Source organism: Pan paniscus, chromosome 9 (assembly GCF_029289425.2).
Source record: "Pan paniscus chromosome 9, NHGRI_mPanPan1-v2.0_pri, whole genome shotgun sequence".
Lineage (NCBI taxonomy): Eukaryota > Metazoa > Chordata > Mammalia > Primates > Hominidae > Pan > Pan paniscus.
In genome coordinates, this window is record NC_073258.2 from 125,613,306 (window position 1) to 125,632,931 (window position 19,626).

Here is a 19,626-nt window from a genome sequence, read left to right on the forward strand (position 1 = left end):
GCTGCAAGCTGTGATGCCTGGTGTTGGCAGAGGGATGATGCAAGCACTCCCTTGGCTGCACCAGCTGGTGTCTCACTAGATCATATGCTCCCCAAGTCCACTGGCTTCAAGCCCAGCACAGCATCAGGAATTCCCCCTAGAATTGCAGTCCTTGTGTCCTAGACAGACTTTTAAAAGTTTATTTAGGACCCCAGAGCACTTTAACCCATGGTCGTGAGTCTTTTTGGAATTCAGGTTCCAACCACTGGGATGTGTAATTCCTCTCTGGCGAGGGCTGGTCTAAATGCTCCTTCTGTGGGTGCTGGCTGAGTTCTGCCTGGTGTTGTTTCTCACTGTGACAGGGCAGCACTGGGTTCCAACGCAAAGCCCCACAATGACTGCACTCTCCCTCCCGCAAGTGCAGAGATTCTCTCTCTGTTCCATGCGGCAGCTGCTGGGTGATGAGGGAGGGGTGGTGTCAGCAATTCAAGACTGTCTTTCTTACCTTCTTCAGTGCCTCTTTCAGTGATATGAAGTTAAAACCAGGTATTGTGATCACTCATTGGATGTTTGGTTGTTATGAGGGTGCTTTTTTTGTGTGGACAGTTGTTCAATCTGGTGTTTTTGCAGGAAGACAATCAGTGAAGTCTTCTATTCAGCCATCTTGCTTCACCTCCCTTGGTAATCTCATATTTAATGAGTGCTAAGTACTTTGAGCTCACTGTGCTTTTAAATTTTGTTTTACTTCTGACTGCTTAAAAATTTCCCCCATCTCTGGCAGGGAAGTGGCTCATGCCTGTAATCCCAGCACTTTGGGAGGCCAAGGTGGGCGGATCATGAGGTCAGGAGTTTGAGATCAGCCTGGCCAACATAGTGAAACCCTGTCTCTACCAAAAATACAAAAATTAGCTGGACATGGTGGCACGTGCTTGTAGTCCCAGCTACTCGGGAGGCTGAGGCAGGAGAATCACTTGAACCCAGGAGGCAGAGGTTGTAGTGAGCCCAGACTGCACCATTGCACTCCAGCCTGGGTGACAAGAGTGAGACTCTGTCTGAAAAAAAAAAAAAAATTCCCCCATCTCTTGAAGCCAGCAATGCAAAACAAATATCATTTAAGCAGGACCTAGTTGTTTGAAACAGGAAGACCTCTCAAACATCTAGTCTCAAGTATTTAGCAGAGAAGTTCCACATATCACTTTTTACCTGTTGCAATCTGGCTTTAACCCCTACTACATGTCTGAAACTACTTATGCCAAGTCACTCAATGTTTTCATTGTTGCCAAATTTAACATGCACTTTTAACTTCATTTCATATGTGAGCCCCCTGCCCTTGTAGTCCCGAATGCTCCCTTTTTCTTGAAACTCTCTTGTTCTTTTGATTGTGTGATATAGTTATCTCCTATATATTCTCCTATCTTGCTGGCTGTGCCTTTTTAGCCTTCTTGGTGAAGTTCTTTTAAATTTTCTACACATACTGATGCCTCAGAAATCTATCTGCAGCTTTCTTCACCTTCTACTTTGTATACTTTCCTGAAATAATTTCATCAACTGCTAGGCTCAGTACCCTGAATTCCCCCCCGTCGTGTCTTGCACTTCCAAGCTTTTATACATGCTTCTCCCTCTGCTTGGAGTGTGTCCTCTCATACTTTTAAAAACCAGATTAACTAACAAGTCTTTCTAAGAAAGACTCAACTCAGGTCTGTTCTCCTCCAAGATGCCTTTGCTGACATCTAATCTACATGCTCCCAGAGCACCTTGTATCTACTTCTGCCATTGCATTTTACACACTATATTGTAATCTGTTTACTGATCTGTCTTCCTGACATAGTTATGCTGTATCAGCAGTGCCTAGCACAGGGCCTAGTCCATGGTAGATAAACAAATGTTTGTCGAATAAATAAAAGAACACCTGAATAAGTAAATGAATGAACGGGTAAGTGATTTTGGAATGGACAATTTGGGGTTTGGAAAGAGGGTAAAGGAGGTGAAAGGAGAAGAAGAGAAATGACTGGTATATTTAAGCAGCTTGTTTTGTTACCCTTGTTTATGTGGAATAAAGTTGTCATTTCATTTCATCAAAAGTTTATTGAGCATCCAGTATGTGCTAGGCACTCTGCTGGATGCTAGTAATACAAAGATGAAGATGAAAACAACACAAAAACAAACAAACCCCACTTCCTTACTTACCCCTCCCCACCCCCAATTTAAGGCAGATTTGGCTTAAGCCTGGCAAGCTGGCCCCTCAGGGATTCAGCACCAGGGTATGGCATGTTCTCATCTCACCCTAACCTTCACCTGTGCATCTCAAGGCTGACCAGCAGGTACTCCTTATCCAAGTCCTGCTGCCTCTTCCACCTTCTTGAGAAACTTTTCCCCTACATGCATTATCTCATTATGGATGAGGCACCTGGGAAGTTTAGGGGAGCTGTGAAGGCACACCTGCTCAAATGAGCCTGGGGAAGTGCCGAGGGACGGGGAGCTGAGACAGGCATGCTGTGGGGTTCAGGGCAGAGGGGGCAAACTAGAAATGTCAGTGCCTTTGGGGCTGAGACAAAACTTGACCTGGTGTGGAGGTGATGGGTAACCGGGGCCTTGGAATTGCTCCATGGGTTGATGGCGAATCAGAGCTGGAGTTTAGGAGACTAGGGATGCAAGGACCCTTGGAGGCATTAAGGAGGAGGGAACGGAATACACAGAGGGCCTCCTTCTCTTTCAGCTTTTTAATTGCCCTCTCTCCTCACACAGTAGATTACTGCCACTCCTATGAACTGTTCAATAGGCGGTGGCATGGGCATGTCCTGGCTACACAGCGGCCCAGCCTCTTTATTTTGATGTTAGTGTGATTAGGGAGTCTGCCCTTTTTCTGTGCCCTGGGACCTGAGCATGTGGGAGCAGGGCAGATGGGTGGCAGGAGGCCAGGGGTTGGATCATGTTCCCCCCAAATGCTGGGAAGCAATAAGCCTCCTCCTCCCCCCACCATTTCTCTGGAGATTAGGACTTATTCTCACAGCTGGAGGAAGCTCAACAACTTTCCTGAGGACAATGATTGTTTGAAAGGCTTGTTTTGTAAGGAAGCCAGGAGGAATATATGAGTTTGATGAGCTAAAACAGTTCCTCATTTGGTCTAGTTTTCAGGCCAGGGGAGTAAGTGAAATTCACTTCTCTATAAGAATAAGCCCATCCATCTCTTTTATTCATGAACAGAGACAGAAAGAATGCTTGGCATGGCATGCCTCCGAGGGAGGCTCTGGGAGGAGGCCAAGCTGGCAGGCTCGGGTTCTTTGCCCTTGCTAGCGCCCAGGTCAGAGGGAAAAGGAATGTACTCGTACCCTTCCCTCACCACCTTGTAGGTCCCCAGGTACCAGGTGCCCAGGGAAGAAGGCCTTCACAATGATCCCCCCAGCTCAGAACAGCCCCTGCACACCCAGTAACCGGCATCTGGCTTCTCCTTAGCTTAGTGCAGCTGTGGATTCTGGGAAAGTGGCCTCTCTAATCTGAACTTGCAAAAAAAAAAAAAGTGCCCCAGCACTCAGGCATTTGTTCAGAGAGAAGGGTGGTGGGTGGGAAACAACACAGCTCCCTAGGAAGAGCACAGGATAGTCACGGGGGTTAGGTTACTGATGTTAGTTTCCATAAAACCCTTTTGGGTATTGGGCCAGAAATGTAATAATCTATGTGGTCCTAAGAGGGCACAACCTATACCAAGTGAGAACACAGCCAGTAAACCGGAAGCAAATGCGACCCGGTTTCACCATATCAACACGGCCGCCTCCGCGCACCCGCCTCCGTCTGCGCATGCTCATACACGTTCACACCCGAGACACCAGCGCCCCGCCGGGACCTCCCCTCGTCCCCAGCGCGCCGCGCCCGGGCTTCCCAGCCCCAGCCTTCCCCCGGGCCACTGGCCGCAGACCGCGGGCGCCTCTCAGGGGATCCCGAGGCGGCTCAGGCGCTGATCTCCACCGGGCCGGCCTCGTCTTGCTCGCGGATTATGTGCACGCCCGCAGTCCGCAGTGTGCGCGAGGCGCTGCGCGAGCGGCCGGGCGAGCTCGGGGCCCTGGGCGGCGACGTGTGTGTCCGGCCGGTGGCTGGGGAGCGCGCTGGGGAGCGCGGGTAGCGGCGGGCAGAGCGGATGGGCAGCCCCGGCGAGCGGCCGGGCACGGCGGGAGACACGGAGTAGCCGGGCGGGCCGGGCTCCGTCACGCTTCGAGGCTCCGGGGCCGGGTTCTCCTCGGTCTCCGGGGAGTCCTGCAAGGACACGCGCCGCAGGGGTCAGGGGACAGTCAGCCCAGCCTGGGAGCGCGCCTGGTGTTAGAGCTTGCTGGAATTACGAGGGGAGGGACCCAGTTTCCCTCTGCACGCCCACCTCCTGGAAGGCTGCAGACAGGTCTGGTTTTCCTGGCGATATTCCACACTGAGCATGGGGCCTCCTAGCACATAATAGGTGTTAAGTAAATGTTGAAATGCGATGATTTGAGTGCTTTTCCCCTTTACTCTCCTCTTTCCACCCGTCGTGGACAGCCTGGGACAGTTAGTTGTGGAATACTGGGGAAATCACCAGAACTGGTGTCCAAAGACCTAGGTTTGAAACCTAGATCTGCCACTCATTGACTTGTTTAATCCTGAGCAAGTCATTTAATCTCACAGCCTTGTTTTTTCTAATCTCTAAAATGTGCATGACACAAATATTTCACAGGGTTATTCTGAGTACTATAAAGCAGGGGTCCCCACCCCCAGGCCGAGGACTGGTACTGGTCCATAGCCTGTTAGGAAGGGAGCGGCAGAGCAGGAGGTGAGTGGTAGGCCAGAGAGCAAAGCTTCATATGTATTTACAGCCATGCCCCATGGCTTACATTATCGCCTGAGCTCCGCCTCCTGTCAGATTCGTGGCTGCATTAGATTCTCGATTCTCGTAGGAGCACACACCCTATTGTGAATTGAGCATGCGAGGGATCTAGGTTGCACGCTCTTTAAGAGAATCCAATGCCTAATGATCTGAGGTGGAACAGTTTCATCCTGAAACCACCCGCATCACCATCCGTGGAAAAATTTTCTTCCTTGAAACCAGTCCCTGGTGCCAAAACGGTTGGGGGCTGCTGCTATAAAGGGATAGGAATATAGTATGGCTCCCTAGCACCAGGCATGTGGGAGGGGCTCACTGCATGTTTCTGGGCACCCAGTCCAGAGCCGCTCACCTTGTCCTTCAGGATATAGAGTGCCATGGGGTTCTTCCGTTCCTGCTCACCACTTCGAGGGAGGGTGTCCGCTGCACAGGGGAGAGAAGCGGGTGGCTGGCCCAGGTACAGACTCTCCCCACCAGCCGGCACCTACTCTCTGTGCTTCCCGAATGGCCCGCCACAACCTCCACCAACATATCTGAATATCCTGGCTCCTACCTTGGCCAAACCTTTCCCTCCTCTGCAGTCTTCGTGCAGTTGGTGGGGGAAGGGTCCCTGCAGAGCTGTTTTCCTTGTCGCCCAGTTCTGCCTTTTCCCAGCAGCCCACTGATCTGATTGTTGATGGGATGGGTGATTGGGTGGCTGGGAGCTCACCTTCTGGTTTCAGGCGGTCATCATTCTGATCCATGTATTCCAGGGAGTTTTGCTTTTCTAGCTTCTTCTGTTTCCTGTGAATCAATTCAGCCCCACTATGAGCTGAATTATTGAATGTGAGTAGAAGATCCAGTGGGGACACAGGGAGGGATCTGATGGCCATAAAAGAGGCCTTGTGACAGGAAGATGGGCTGGGTACAGTTCATGAGCTTTGGAATGAATCACATCTAGGTTTGCACCTTGAGTCTGTCACTAGCGTTGTGACTGTGGGCAAGTCATTGAACCAATCCGAGTCTCAGTGTCATTATCTGTAAACTACAGATAATCATACTTAAAAGGTAGCAGGCTAACCACAGCCACAGTGCCTGGTCCCAAAAAAGGTGGTTGGCAAGTGAAAAAACCTATTGTTACTGGTGCTGGGGTTGTGGGGGCTTTGGAGCACAAGATGCTGGTGCATACACAATGGAAGAATGGATCTCTCGGAAAGAGATGCAGAGCCCTGGGAGGAAAGGCATTTAAAGAGACTTAAGAAAATAATGGGGCTTAGGTTTGGGATGGATTGAAGGACTCAGGTGCTCAGGAGAGTTACCCAGACCTTTTGGAGGGTTTCCAGCAGGCACAGACTGTCACCAAGGTCACAAGGAGGAAGATGCCTCCTGTAGACAAGATGATGTAAAGGGAGCTTCTTCCTAGGGAGAGAGAGAAGCAGAGAGGCAGGAGGGACTTCAAAGGGGCAAGATGTGGTGAGCAGAACTTCCTGCCATGGAAGGAAGAGAGGGGGAGCCCCAGGCTGCATGCCTGGCTGATGCTGGTGGTGGAGCTTGTACAGAACCCACTGGCTACCTGTTGGTGTCCTCCATGGATAGTTGGCCCATCTCTGTTCCCCTCCCCCCAGTGACATTTCTTCGGGATGTCCTCAGTCCCTCATGGTCACCTGCCTCTTGGGGCTTTGAGTACTAAAGGAAAGCCTGCAGGGAAACTCACTGTATACGGTGATCTTGACGGGCAGGCTGCGGCCCTGGCTGATGGGGTTCTCCACCACGCAGCTGTACAGGTCGTCATCCTCCATGAGCACGCGGGTGATGGTGAGCACCTTTTGGTCGGGGGACAGGAGCATTCTCGAGTCATTGAGGAGGGGCTTGCCATCCTTCAGCCAGGTGTAGCTGGGCTTGGTGCCATTCTCGTGTGAGCAGTTCAAGGTGAAGGCCTCGCTGAGCTCCAGCACAGTGGTTGAAGCCACCAACACCTGTGGCCTCGAAATGGGCACTGAGCCGCAGGAATGGGGGAGCCTGTAAGTCATTGGCTAAGAAGTGTCTCCCTTCCCCTTTTTAGCTCCCTGCCTTCCAACACACCTTTAACACTACCTTCCAACTCAATCTGTGGGCTGAGAAGACTTCAGACATCCTAAGTCCAGTTCTTTCCCATCACTTATTCATTCGTTTCACTGACTATTTATGGAGCACCAATTAGGCATAGCGGGTACAATGCTGAACAATGCAGACATGGTGTTGCCCTCATTCCCTCTTTCCAAATGCCTTGCCATGAACCCTGGGCTTTAATGTCTTAAACTGACCCAGCCAGGAAGATATTTCAGTTGGGCTAAGCCTAGGTCCAACTGTTTAGGTTCAAATCTTGGCTCTATCACTTCTAGCTGTGTGACCTTGGGCAAGTTATTCAACCTTTCAGTGGCTCACTTTCCTCATCTGCAAAATTAGGATAATGATATTAACTATCACCAGATTATTATAAGCATTAAATGAGTCAACATATGCAAAGCACTTAGAATAGTTTCTGGCACATGGCAATCACTCTACATGTTAGCTGTGCTGTGCCTGTCTGCCAACTTCTAATGTCCACTTGCCTCATTCTCAGCTCCCAAGTGCCTTTTGGGTTGGTTTTCCCTTGGTCTAGCTGGTGCGCTGGGCAGACCCTTCCCCAGTCCCACCTGCCAGTCTTGCCTCTTTCCCTGCCAGAGCGCTTTACCATCTACAGTAAGGTTGATGGTCTTCTCCCCAGTGAAGGTGTCGTCGGTGATGGAGATCTCGACCTCATAGGTGCCCTCATCGGCCAGCTGCAGGTCGCTGAGAAGCAGGGAGCCATTTTCAAAGAGTCGGATACGGTCTCGATAGTCAGGCCGCAGGGTGCCGATGACCTCCGTGCCAATGGACTGCACCACGGTCACTGGCTTGTCCCGCTTCAGCTGCCACTTCACTACAGGCCTGTCGCTGCTGGTACTGCTGTACTGCACAGAAAGCAGAGCCGACTTCCCCACGGTGCCATGGATCAGGCGCACGGGGCTGGTGATGTTCACCCCCTCCAGGGGGTCTGTGAACAGAGGCCCATGAGGAAGAGGGAAGCATCAGGCCCTGGGCTCCTTAGCCCATTCCCAACTTTAAGCCCTCTGATCTCCCACAGCTTCGCCTCTCTGGCTCTTCACTCCCTGCCAATCCTGGCTTCTTAAGCCTGGGTGCTATCTCCTCCCCCACGGTAGCTCTGTGCACTTCTGCCCCTTTGTTCTCTCTCACAGCCATCTCATGGCCTTCAATGCTTTTTCCACCTAGCCCTCTGCCTCTCTGGCACTTTGTCTATTGCCTTTCTCTTGTGGCTCACCACACCCTATGCGCTCCATTCATAAAAATATTTATTGAACATCTCCTATCTGCCAGACACTTTTCTATGTCTTTAGGATATAGCAATGAGCAAAGCCAACAAAAATCCCTACCCCTATGAAGCTTATAGGTCATTAGACCTCTGGGTGAATTTGTCAGATCTTCTTGATTGGGGATTGGGCGGGTGAGGAGAAGGAGAAAGCATGGAACACAGATTCACAAAGAAAGGAGCGGGTCGTGAGACAGTGCCAGTAAAGGGAAAGTTTAGGGGCCTGAAGACCACTTTCTAGTTATACCGAGAGCCTCTCCCCGTTTTTTTTGCAGATGCATGTAGCATCTTACTAGGCTCACTCAGTGCAGAATAGTCCTGCAACTAGGAAGGTGGTTTTGGGAATTCACCCAAACTCCAGCCCAATCTGTACCCCTAGAAGAGGGATTTGCGATGGGTAGAACAAAGAGCTTAGAATCAGAAAAGCTTTTTCATGCTGGGCTCTACCTCTTACTGGCTATGTGGATTTGGGTACTCATTCTTCTCATTTGTAAAATAAGGATAATAATAACAAGGCTGGGCGCAGTGGCTCACGCCTGTAATTGCAGCACTTTGGGAGGCCAAGATGGGCAGATCACCTGAGGTCAGGAGTTCGAGACCAGCCTGGCCAACATGGCAAAACCCCATCTCTACTAAAAATAAAAAAAATTAGCCAGGCATTGTGGCATGTGTCTGTAATCCCAGCTACTCGGGAGGCTGAGACACGAGAATCGCTTGAACCCAGGAGGCAGAGGTTGCAGTGAGCTGAGATAGTGCTGCTGCATTTGAACCTGGGTGACAGAGGAAGACTCCATCTCAAAAAAATAAAAAATAAAAAAATAACAACAGCAACCGCCTTATCAAGTTCACAGGATTGGAAAGTACAATATGCATATTAGACATTGTCATACAGCAGACAGAACACAAAATTGAGCAGAGTTTTGGGCCTTATTATTGATACATGACTTAGGAGGGTCCCATCTCCTTGGAGCTCAGATTCCCTATAGATAAAAGGAGTAGTAGGCTAGATGGTCTCATTGGTTTGTTCCAGCCTTGTAATTCTGGGATTTTACCACTTGTCCAATGGATGCCCTATCCAGAGGGCATTTCAGAGACCTCTTAGGAGCTTTGGGATCTGAAAAGATGCTGTTATTTGGTGTCACCTGGCCTTGTAGAGCAATCCAACCACCCGAAGGAGGGTCTTCTGGAGGGGACGCCGGTTGGGAGCAGGGCTGAGTTTAGCTGAATAGACACATACATGCCAGATTCTCAGTCCCTCTGCACCCCCTGCCGCTTCCTTTGATGGTATTCCCTCTGAAGCTCCCTCATTCTTTCTGAGCCTTATTTCTCACTCTGCTGCTGCTGCCGTTCAGTTGAGGAAACTGAGCTGTACCTTTTCATTCCTTATTTCTCTCCTCGTGCTTGGAGGGCCCAGACCAAACCAAGAGGCAATTAAACGAAAAGGTTGGTGGTGAAGAACAAAGCAAAAAAAAAAAATTTTTTTTTTTGAGACGGAGTCTTGTTCTGTCACCCAGGCTGGAGTGCAGTGGCACAATCTCAGCTCACTGCAAGCTCCGCCTCCCGGGTTCACGCCATTCTCCTGCCTCAGCCTCCTCAGTAGCTGAGATTACAGGCGCCCGCCACCACACCCGGCCAATTTTTTTGTATTTTTTAGTAGAGACGGGGTTTCAGCGTGTTAGCCAGGATGGTGTCAATCTCCTGACCTTGTGATCTGCCCACCTCAGCCTCCCAAAGTGCTGGGATTACAGGCATGAGCCACTGCGTGGTTACTAAACATATTAGATCCATTTTTGGAAAAAGTGCTTTGCTAAGTAGTGAGCTCCTCATCTTTGGAAATGACCAAGGAAAGGCCAACTGGCTACTTTTACACCTTGCTGGGCCTCAGCTTCCTCCTCTGTATAATGAAGTAGCAGGACCAGAAGATCTCTAGGGGGGCTTCTTAACTCTGACTTTTTTTTTCTTGACAAGGTCTCACTCTGTTACCCAGACTGAAGTGCAGTGGGGCGATCTTGGCTAACTGCAACCTCTGCCTCCCAGGATCCAGCGATCCTCCCACCTCAGCCTTCCAAGTAGCTGGGACCACAGGCATGTGCCACTACGCCCAGCTAGGTTTTTTTTTTTTTTTTTTGTATTTTTTTGTAGAAACGGGATTTCACCTTGTTGCCCAGGTGGCTGGTCTTGAACTCCTGAGCTCAAGCAATCCACCCGTGTTGGCCTCCCAAAGTGCTGGGATTACAGGCGTGGGCCATTCATACCTGGCCTTAGCTCTGACATTCTATGATTCATTACTTGCCAGGAATGTTAGAACCATAAAACCTTAAAAGTAGAAGAAACAGGCCGGGCACGGTGGCACACACCTGTAATCCTAGCTACTCAGGAGACTGAAGCAGGAAAATCGCTTGAACCTGGGAAGTGGAGGTTGCAGTGAGCTGAGATTGCACCACTGCACTCCAGGCTGGGTGACAGAGCAAGACTCTGTCTCAAAAAATAAATAAATAAGTAAATTAATTAATTAAAGCAGAAGAGACAGCTCTACTGATTAAAGCTGAATGTGTGAATATCATATGCTTGCTGTTGAACAAAAATCTTAATTTGGGGCAAGTAAAATGAACAACATAAACTATTTTCAGACTTTTAAAAATTAATGATACTTTCTTCCCACAAAATCTTAAATAAAAACGGAAAAAGGCAATATGGTTCCATCTCACCTGCTTTGGTAGAAGAGGTGGTGGGGATGAGTCCTATCCCCCCTCAAGAACCCAAGGAGCAACTGGGAATCCCTACTGGCTCTGCGCATCAGACTAAAGTCCATTTGGCCACATGATCCTTAAGGTTTCTTCCAATTCTTAATTTCTGTGATTATCAACTGCTAGGTCCAAGGCATGGCTTGATTTAGAAAACCAAACTTTCGAATTTCCCTGAGTAGGCAAATAGGCTTTGGTATGTATAACAAGAGGTGGCCCTGAAAAAGTCATGAGCTTTATTAAAGGCCACTGGGGTGATGATCAAATAGCTAGGGAACATCTACCCCCTTTCTCGGGGCCCAGTGTGCAGTAGTATGCTGTGCACGCGAGGGTTACATGTGCAGAGCCATGCTGGAGTTTAGTAAATTGGTGTGTGAAAGGACAATAAATCTTGGGGCCCCAAAATCACTAAGCTAAAGGGAAAATCAAGCTGGGCACTGCTTATGACAAACCTGCCTCCCATTCTATTCAAAGTCACCCCTCTGCTCACTGAGATAAATGCATACCTGATTGCCTCCTTTGGAAAGACTAATCAAAAAAAGAAACTCAAAATAATGCAACCATTTGTCTCTTATCTGCCTATGACCTGGAAGCCCTCTCCCGACTTAAGAGTTGTCCCATCTTTCCGGACCGAACCAACATTCATCTTACATATGTTGATTGATGTCTAATGTCTTCCTAAAATGTATGAAACCAAACTATGCTCTGACCACCTTGGGCACATGTCATCAGGACCCCCTGAGGCTGTGTCACAGGTGTGCATCCTCAACTTCGGCAAAATAAACTTTGTAAATTAACTGACACCTGTCTGAGATATTCAGGGTTCACAGGTATAATGTCCCCAAGCAACAAACTTTGAGGATTCTCATTTCCTTCTTCTGGGAGTCTGGACAGTGACAACCTCAAAAACAAGTGGAAGGGATTTCCCCTCTCCCTTCTATCTTCTGTGGCCTCCTGGAGCTTCCCTGGCTTCCATGCTCTCCATCCCATCCAAAGTCCTAGTAGCCTTTTTGCTATGTATTTCTCCCTGAAGCCTTTCTGCCAATTTAAAGTTGATTTGTTCTGGATAAAAATATTGGAGAAGTTATGGCCTACAGATTGCCTGAGGCCTTACCCTCCTCTAGATAAGTCCCCTCATCATGCCTACGAACATGGGCATGTCCGTGGGTCAAAAGGATGTATCACACGTGTTCATAAGTGAATGAAGGAGTCTTTCTTGAAAGCTGACAGAGAGAGCAGTTTGCTGAGCAAACAGTTTCCCAAAAACTCTAGCCAAAATCGTACTCTGTATTAAGTTCAGGGTTCCACAACTTTCAAGGGACACAGAGAACTGGGACAGGAGCCAAAGCACGACACAGAAATGAGGAAATAGCTCACAACTAAGGTCCAGAGTGGAAATAAAAGGACTAGGACCACTCAACCTTGAGAAGTGATTAACTTAATTATTGTCTCCAAGGCATCATAATATAGAAAGTTTCTCTTCCCACCAGAGGCTGAAGAAAAGGAAATGAGATCTCAGCAAGTTATACCCTATCAACCTCAACAATGCGGTACTGGGATAGATCGGTGGCCACTCCTCAAGTAGGATTTTGAGCTGCTGCGATGCCGGGAATGTCAAACTTTAGGGTATAAGAATGCACCTGCAGATAGCCTTGGCTTTTCTTAATAGGGTCATCCCTTAGAGAAATCACCATCCACTCATTTTTATGTGCTCCCTTTGCTGGGCCAAAGTTTCCTTTCGCCAGTATTGGTCTTAAATTTACCTTTTAAAAGTGTCAATGGGGGTAGTGCCAAATATGTGTTCTAGGATTTGGTCTATACACATCTTATCCATATTCCCTAACACCAAAGGCTGCTGCCATGTCCCTTTTCATCTGAAAAGTTTTTGGTTTAGTTTGGGTCTGTCTCCATAAAAAAGTCTCTTCATCCTTTTGGCAGTCATAGATACCCTTCCTTGGGCTTTCTCCAACTGTATTATTTCCTTTTATGGTGTGGTAGCCAGAACTGCATCTAATAATCCAAGGGCAGAACACCTCGGTTTCCTAAAAGGAAAACATATTGTTTCTGCTTTTGGTTTTTAATATTATTCCTAATTAATGAGGGTCTGAGAAAACCACCCCCCTCCTCTGCTGTTACTGTATAGGTGCATCACTTATTGTGTGGATGTTGGGGCTGCTGTGTTGTATTCTTACATTTTTATCCTGTTGAGGCCTACAAGTCATTTGAAGCGCCAGTTATTCAGGGATGTGAGAGAAAACCAGGAAACAGAAGCTGTTAAGAAGGCTTTTGGGATCCAAGAAGAAAGGACCTGGTAGCTTTTTATCTACAATCTAAGGAGTGTAGATGTTCAGGAATGTGTACCTAGTTAATAGGTATTAAGATGGCACACAGAGAGTTACTATGTTTGTGGACTGGAAAAATCACTCTTGTTAAGCTGTCAATTCTCCTAAACTGATTTATAATTTAATACAATGCCAATCAAAATCCCAGGAGGTTTACTTTGTGATCTTGACATGAAGATAGACAAATAGATCAACAGAAAGTCTGAAAACAGACTTAAATATGATTGCTCAAATGATGACAAAGGTGATACTGCAGTGCAGGGAGAAAAATGCTTTTCACAAAATAGTGCTGGGCCATGTAGGATAAAAACGAATTGACCCTTACCTCACACCTTACACAAATATTAATTTTGGATGGATTGCAGATCTAAATATGAAAGGTAAAACAACAACATTTGAAAAAGAAAACAGACTATGTCCTTGACTTGAGGGCAGACACAGATCTCTTATAAAGGACACGAAAGTGGTAACCATCAAAGAAGGAAATGATACTTTAGACTCAGTAAAATTAAGAGCTTCTATTCATCAAAAGATACCATTGTGAAAGCGAAAGGCAAACCATATAGTGGGAGGAGATATTTGCAATACATATATCCTATAAAAGGCTCATATGCAAAATATATTATTTAAACTCCCACAAGTTCACAATTTTGAAGAAATTCAAACAACACAATAGGAAAATGGGCATTAATTTTAATGGAAATACAATTTTAAACTTCTTTTTTTTTCAGTGACAAGGTGTCACCCTGTTGCCCAGGCTGGACTGCAGTGGTGTGATCATACCTCACTGCAGCCTCAAACTCCTGGGCTCAAGAGATTCTCTTGTCTCAACCTCCCAAGTAGCTGGGACTACAGGAACACACCACCACACTCAGCTAATTAAAAAAAAATTATAGAGAAGAGATCTTACTACATTGCCCAGGCTGGTCTTGAACTCCTGGCCTCAAGCAATCTTTATGCCTTGGCCTCTTAAAGTGCTGGAATTACAGATGTGAGCCATCACACCAACCTTAAACCAGAATCTGATACCAGTTCATACCCAATAGGATGGCCAAAAGGATAAAAAGAAAATACAATTATTGGGAAGATATGGATCATCTGAAACTCTCATACATGTTGATAGGAGTGTAAACTGATACATTCATTTTTGAAAACCGTTTGGCCACGTCTATGAACACTAAACACACAAATACCCTATAATTAAGCAATTCTACTCCTAGGTGTATCCCCAAAAGAAATGCCCGTATCTGTTCTCCAAAAGACATGTACTATAATAGGATGTATAACAGTAACAACTCTGTTCATAAAGCCCCAATGGGGCTAAGTTGGTTGGATTGGTTTGGAAACAACCAAAGTGTCTATCAAAGTTGAATAGAGCAATAAATTGTGGCATATTCATACAATGGAATACTATACAGCAGTGAGACCAAACAAACTACGACAACAACTTAGATGAATCCTACAAACTTGGTGTTCAGACATAGAAGACTGAATACATATGATACCACTTATAGAAAGACATGCAAAATTAATTTTTATTAGAAGTTAGGATACCACTATAATCCCAGCGGGAAGGCAGTAGTAACTGAGATAGTATGAGGGTGATTCTGAGGTGCCAAAATATGCTGTTTCTTGATCTGAGGGTTGATTACATGGGTTTGTTAACTTTTTAAAGGCTCACCAAACTGTATCTTTAGGCTAAATGTACCTTCTTGTATGTAATTTTTAATAAACAATTAAAAAAATGACAGCACCTACAATGTGGGGGTGAACTTGGGGCTAAAGAGCATGGAACCCAGGTAAGAGACTTGTTTCTATTGGGTCCCTAGAGGATGGAATAGTTCTTGTATTCCAGAGAATACAACCTTGAAAATAAACTTACCTACATTTACGGCATGCTGTGCCTATGTCTGTCAGTTAATGTCCTGGTCTCCAGAAAATTTTTATCTGAATGTTTCATAAATTGGAATTTAAAAATTGGGAAATAAAAATGATGAATTTAGAGAAGCTTCATTTGTCCATGTCAGGGGCAGAGTATTAAAGACTGTGTGCTCCATGACGCCTCAGGGCTAGCTTGGTGGTGTCTGCCATAGTATAAGATTAAGGTAAGTCTTGGGGAGCCAGGGCCACATGGTCCAGTCTCCCCTTGAGTGCCAATCCTAAAAACTACATTTCCCAGCCAGCTTCCCTTGTTGTTAAGTATGGCCATGTGACTGAGTCGTAGCAAAGAGAACTAGTGCAAGTGACACGTATCACTTACAGACCTTGTTTAGCAAAGTCTTCCTTTTATGTTTCTCCATTAAAAAAATAAAATAAAATTCTCTACCTGGAAGAAAAGAAGATACACCTCATGGTGATCTTTGGAAGCACATGTCAAAGTTGATAGGGCTCCATTGGCTTGGTCCCTGAAAAACTTCATAGAGTAGAGTCCTTCCTCTTCCCAGGCCTAGTCTGAAACTACAATGGGCTATCACATAGTTAATGCCAAGAACTTAAATTTTGGAATTTATTGGTCCCAGAAGCAAACATTTTCCTAAATAATATATTAGGGATGGCAGGGATTCCTTCTAGAATCTCAGCTCTTATTACTCTTTAGTCCACAGCAGTACAATGGCCTCTCCCAGCACTTACCTCTTATCTATCATAGGTCATTAACTAATATCCTGTTAGCATAACTTACATTGTAATTTTTTTTTTTTGAGAAAGGTTCTTGGTGTTACCCAGGCTGAAGTGCAGTGACGTGATCATGGCTCACTGCAGCCTTGACCTCCCTGGTTCAAGCAATCCTCCCACCTCAGCCTCCTGAGTAGCTGGAATTACAAGCGTGCACCACTAGGTCTGGCTAATTTTTTCATTTTCGTAGAGATGGGGTTTCGCCATGTTCCTCAGGCTGGTCTCGAACTCCTGGGCTCAAGCCATCCAACTGCCTAGGCCTCCCAAAATTCTGAGATTACAAGCATGAGCCACCGCTCCCGGCCACATTTAGAATGTTTTGGTGTATTTACTAAGTTACATTTTTCCACATAGAATATCCTTGATCACCTTTTGTTTTGTCCCAGTCTTACTGACTGACGTGATCTTTCTATAATTTTTTTCCTTACCATTTGATGACCAGAAAGAGTTTAGGGCCATCTCTGCTTTGTATATTTGTGTCGTTCCTATTCTCAACTCACTGTCTCCATACCTTCAGCTCTCATTATTTCTTCAGCTCATTGTCATTTCACCAAAGCCAACAGTAACCTCTTAATTGCCTTATCCAATGGGCTCTTTTGGGTCTTTGTCACATTGGATCTCTTTGACAACTTCAATGGTATTGATTTACTCCTGAAAACTCTCAACTCCCTTGATTTTCTGGACAGCACCACAGGCTTCTAGTCCTTCCGTCTCTCTGGCTGTTCTCTCTTTGTCTCCTTAATGGGCATTTCTTCCTCTGCTTCCTCTACAAATCTTGAGGTTACATGATGTTTCATTTTCATCCCACGTTTTTCCCCTCCTAAGTAATATTATCTATTCTTATTGTTTTAACTCTCACCTATGGGCTGACGGCTGCCAAATACCTCTCTCCAACCCTGACCTCTCTGCCACCCAACTCCAGGCTATGTGACATCTTCACATGGAAGCCTCATAAGTATTTCAATCTAAACATGTATGATACTCATTTTTTTTGTTTAAGGTTTCACACAGCAATCCTCCTTCCCTTCCTAAATCCTCCTACTTCCTACAGGTCACTAGCTCCTGACTTTACCTCTAAAACATTTTCTCAACATGCCTCATTCCTTCTATCTTTATTATAATTTCAGTCCATGTTATTTCTCCTATTTCTCTCTTGATCTATTGCAATAGCTTTTTGACCTGTGTTCCCCTCAAATTCATACGTTGGAGTCCTAACCCCCAAGTACCTCAGAATGTGAACTTATTTGGCAATGGGGTCACTGCAGATCTAATAAGAAGGGATCATACTGGAGTAGGATGGACCTAATCTAGTATGTGTCCTTATAAAAAGGGGAAATGTGGACATAGACATGCAAACACGGGGAATGCCATACCAAGACTGGAGTGATGCTGCCACAAGTCAAGGAATTACCAGAAGCTAGGAGAGAACCCTAAGGCAGAGCCCTCCCTAGAAGCTTCAGAGAGAGCATGGCCCTGCTGACACCTCGATCTCCCACTTCTGGCTTCCACGACTTTGAGATAATGCATTTCTGTTGTTTAAGCCACTCAGTTTGTGGTATTTTGTTATAGGAGCCCTAGAAAATGAATACAAACTTCCTTTCTTATTTTATTTGCCTCCAGTTTCCCCTCCAATGACCCCCTGCAGACTGAGTAAGCTATCTGAAAGGTACATGTAACCCTGACAGTCCCCAAATTAAAAACCGCTCATTCCCTCACCTCTCAATCCCCAGATTACGAGTCTGGTTTACAAAGCTCTTGCCTCACTCAATTCATGCTTTTCTCTCCAGCAGTGATGAACTGCTGGGCTCTGACTAAACACTTGATGTTATTTCAAGCTGTTGACCTTTGCTCATTTCCCAACCCTAACACCCACTTATACTCCTACCCTTTTTTCCCCATCTTTTAAAATTCAGTGCACACATTCCTTCTACCAGAAAACCTCCCCCTGATATTCCCACACCCTGTGTCCTACCCTACCAACACCCCCTCCACCAGCACCAGCTTCCTGGATGGGGTAGGTGACCTTTCTCTGATTGCTATGCATTCTCTGCATAATTGACTTATGATAGTTCCTGCAGTTTAGTAAAATGATCTCCACATCTGTTTGCCTCACTAAGTTGTGAATTCCTAGGTGCTCTGTAATTGTGTGTGTGTGTGTGTGTGTATGTGTATGTACTCATAAATAGGTATATTTAAATAAGATCACTTCTCAAAGGATTGGTAGGGGGCGGTAGAGGAGGTAAGCAGCTATGGAGTGGAGTGAATTATGGATAGGTGGGTATGACTATCCCACATTAGGAGGCTCATTATCTCCAAAGCTTCTTTCATCTGCCTTACTCTTTTACACACAGAGAAGCCAGAGTCGGGGGCTGGGGAGGTATAAAAAGAAAATTTCCCCTACCCCTACCCATCAAGCCCCACCACAATCCCTTGGAAAGAATGCCAGACTGGCCCACGCCAACAAGTCATCCCATACGAAATGGCCCAGTGCCCGCCATCTAATGTACTGAATGCCGTGGGAGCTCCAAAGTCATGCAGCCTTTTGGGGGAAGGGGGCAGGGGCCGCGCGGGAGGCACACAAAATAAAGAAATACGTTCAACGCTAATGCCTGAATTCCCTGAGATGTTTCCCACGGCAGCTGAACTCTCCCCCACTCCTGCCCCAAAGGCATTCAGGCCCTCCACTCTCCCCTCCGTCTGCTGTAAAAGCCCCGGGTCCTTTCTTCAGACCCTTTCTTACCCTCTGGCCTCCTACCTGTCTGGATCAGAAGAAGGTAGACAAAAGGAGCGAGGCGCAGGGCCCTGGAGGCTCTGGACAGGGCTCCCCTTTCTCTCTTCATTTTGGGTGGCGTTCTCCAGCTCTAGTGCAGACAATTAGCATGATTTCTCCACTCTGGGCACGTCCCCTTTGTACCACTCGGAGTTTCTCTGCCCGAACACAACCCTGCCAACTTCCCTCTGAATACACAGAGCTCTGTGTATTGCTGGACTTGTTCTTTCCTCTCCCTCAGACCTGGCATTTTCTAGTTTCCAAGCCCTACATCCCCAGTTTGGAAGCAGGTATCTGCTTAGGAGATAATCTCCAACTCAGTTTCCAACATGGGGGGCACCGGCAGCCCAGCAGTTGGTTGCTTGTCTGTGCTGAGCCTCACTACCCAGGGAGATGAGGATCTGGGCTCAGAGCACTGAGCTGGGACACACACTTAACTGGACTTTGTGTCCCAACCTACCCTGTCTCCACCTCACACTCCTTCTCCCTGAGGAGGAGGGTACATGCCAGGACAGACCTCCAATAAGCTCTGAAAAGGGAGGGAGAAGAGCTTTTAAAAAGCTGGGAAGTGAAAGACTCCAGACAATTGCTGAAGAAATGGAAAACCCCTGTTCCATCCCAAAGGAAGAAGACTGGAAAACAGCTTGAATTCTATTATTGTTACACTTGTCTTTCCGTGGCTTGGAATTTTCTCTTCTATCATAGAATCACATAGATGCTGGACACCTCTTTCCAGAAGCCACTCTGTTCATTCCCCTGCTTTCAGGCAATTTTCTAGAACATGTCTGAGCAAAATGAAGGTCATCTCCTAACAGCCAGCATCCTAGGGTTCTGTTACCAGCTTAACAGCCTAGCTGTGCCCTCTTGTTTTGAGGCTGTGAAGAGGAGAAACACTCTAGCTCTACTCT

The 19,626-nt window shown here is 46.7% G+C and overlaps 2 protein-coding genes across 5 annotated transcripts; one reads left to right on the forward strand and one right to left on the reverse strand.

The window, feature by feature from the left end:
- Positions 1-2,044: 2,044 nt before the first annotated feature.
- HEPACAM (hepatic and glial cell adhesion molecule) lies at positions 2,045-19,189 on the reverse strand. 4 transcript variants are annotated; one of them, XM_034933964.4, is made up of 7 exons: positions 18,704-19,189; positions 7,515-7,856; positions 6,516-6,797; positions 6,127-6,220; positions 5,376-5,605; positions 5,175-5,245; positions 2,045-4,227 (listed from the first exon to the last, which is right to left on the reverse strand). In XM_034933964.4, the coding sequence occupies exons 1-7, from the start codon at positions 18,786-18,788 to the stop codon at positions 3,925-3,927; spliced, it is 1,407 nt and encodes a 468-aa protein (XP_034789855.1). In that variant the 5' UTR covers positions 18,789-19,189; the 3' UTR covers positions 2,045-3,924. The 4 variants fall into 4 exon arrangements, with proteins under 4 accessions (XP_034789855.1, XP_024786722.2, XP_063464369.1 ...); XM_024930954.5 differs by having other exon boundaries at positions 5,532-5,605; positions 18,704-19,186; XM_063608299.1 differs by having other exon boundaries at positions 2,741-4,227; positions 5,175-5,242; positions 5,532-5,605; positions 18,704-19,188.
- HEPN1 (hepatocellular carcinoma, down-regulated 1) lies at positions 2,556-2,822 on the forward strand. The gene has a single exon (XM_003819929.7). It carries the CDS (start codon positions 2,556-2,558, stop codon positions 2,820-2,822), a length of 267 nt encoding a protein of 88 aa, XP_003819977.1.
- Positions 19,190-19,626: the final 437 nt, after the last annotated feature.

What these genes read in the sequence shown, in the direction of transcription:
- HEPN1 (XM_003819929.7), top strand. Translation starts at nt 2,556, where the DNA reads ATGGGTAACCGGGGCCTTGGAATTGCTCCATGGGTTGATGGCGAATCA.
- HEPACAM (XM_034933964.4), bottom strand. Translation starts at nt 18,788, where the DNA reads ATGAAGAGAGAAAGGGGAGCCCTGTCCAGAGCCTCCAGGGCCCTGCGC. An exon ending in TGCTGGAAACCCTCCAAAAG is followed by an intron (nt 5,606 to 6,126) that starts GTCTGGGTAACT and finishes ATTGATTCACAG; the next exon opens with GAAACAGAAGAAGCTAGAAA. An exon ending in GAGGGAAAGGTTTGGCCAAG is followed by an intron (nt 5,246 to 5,375) that starts GTAGGAGCCAGG and finishes TCCCCTGTGCAG; the next exon opens with CGGACACCCTCCCTCGAAGT.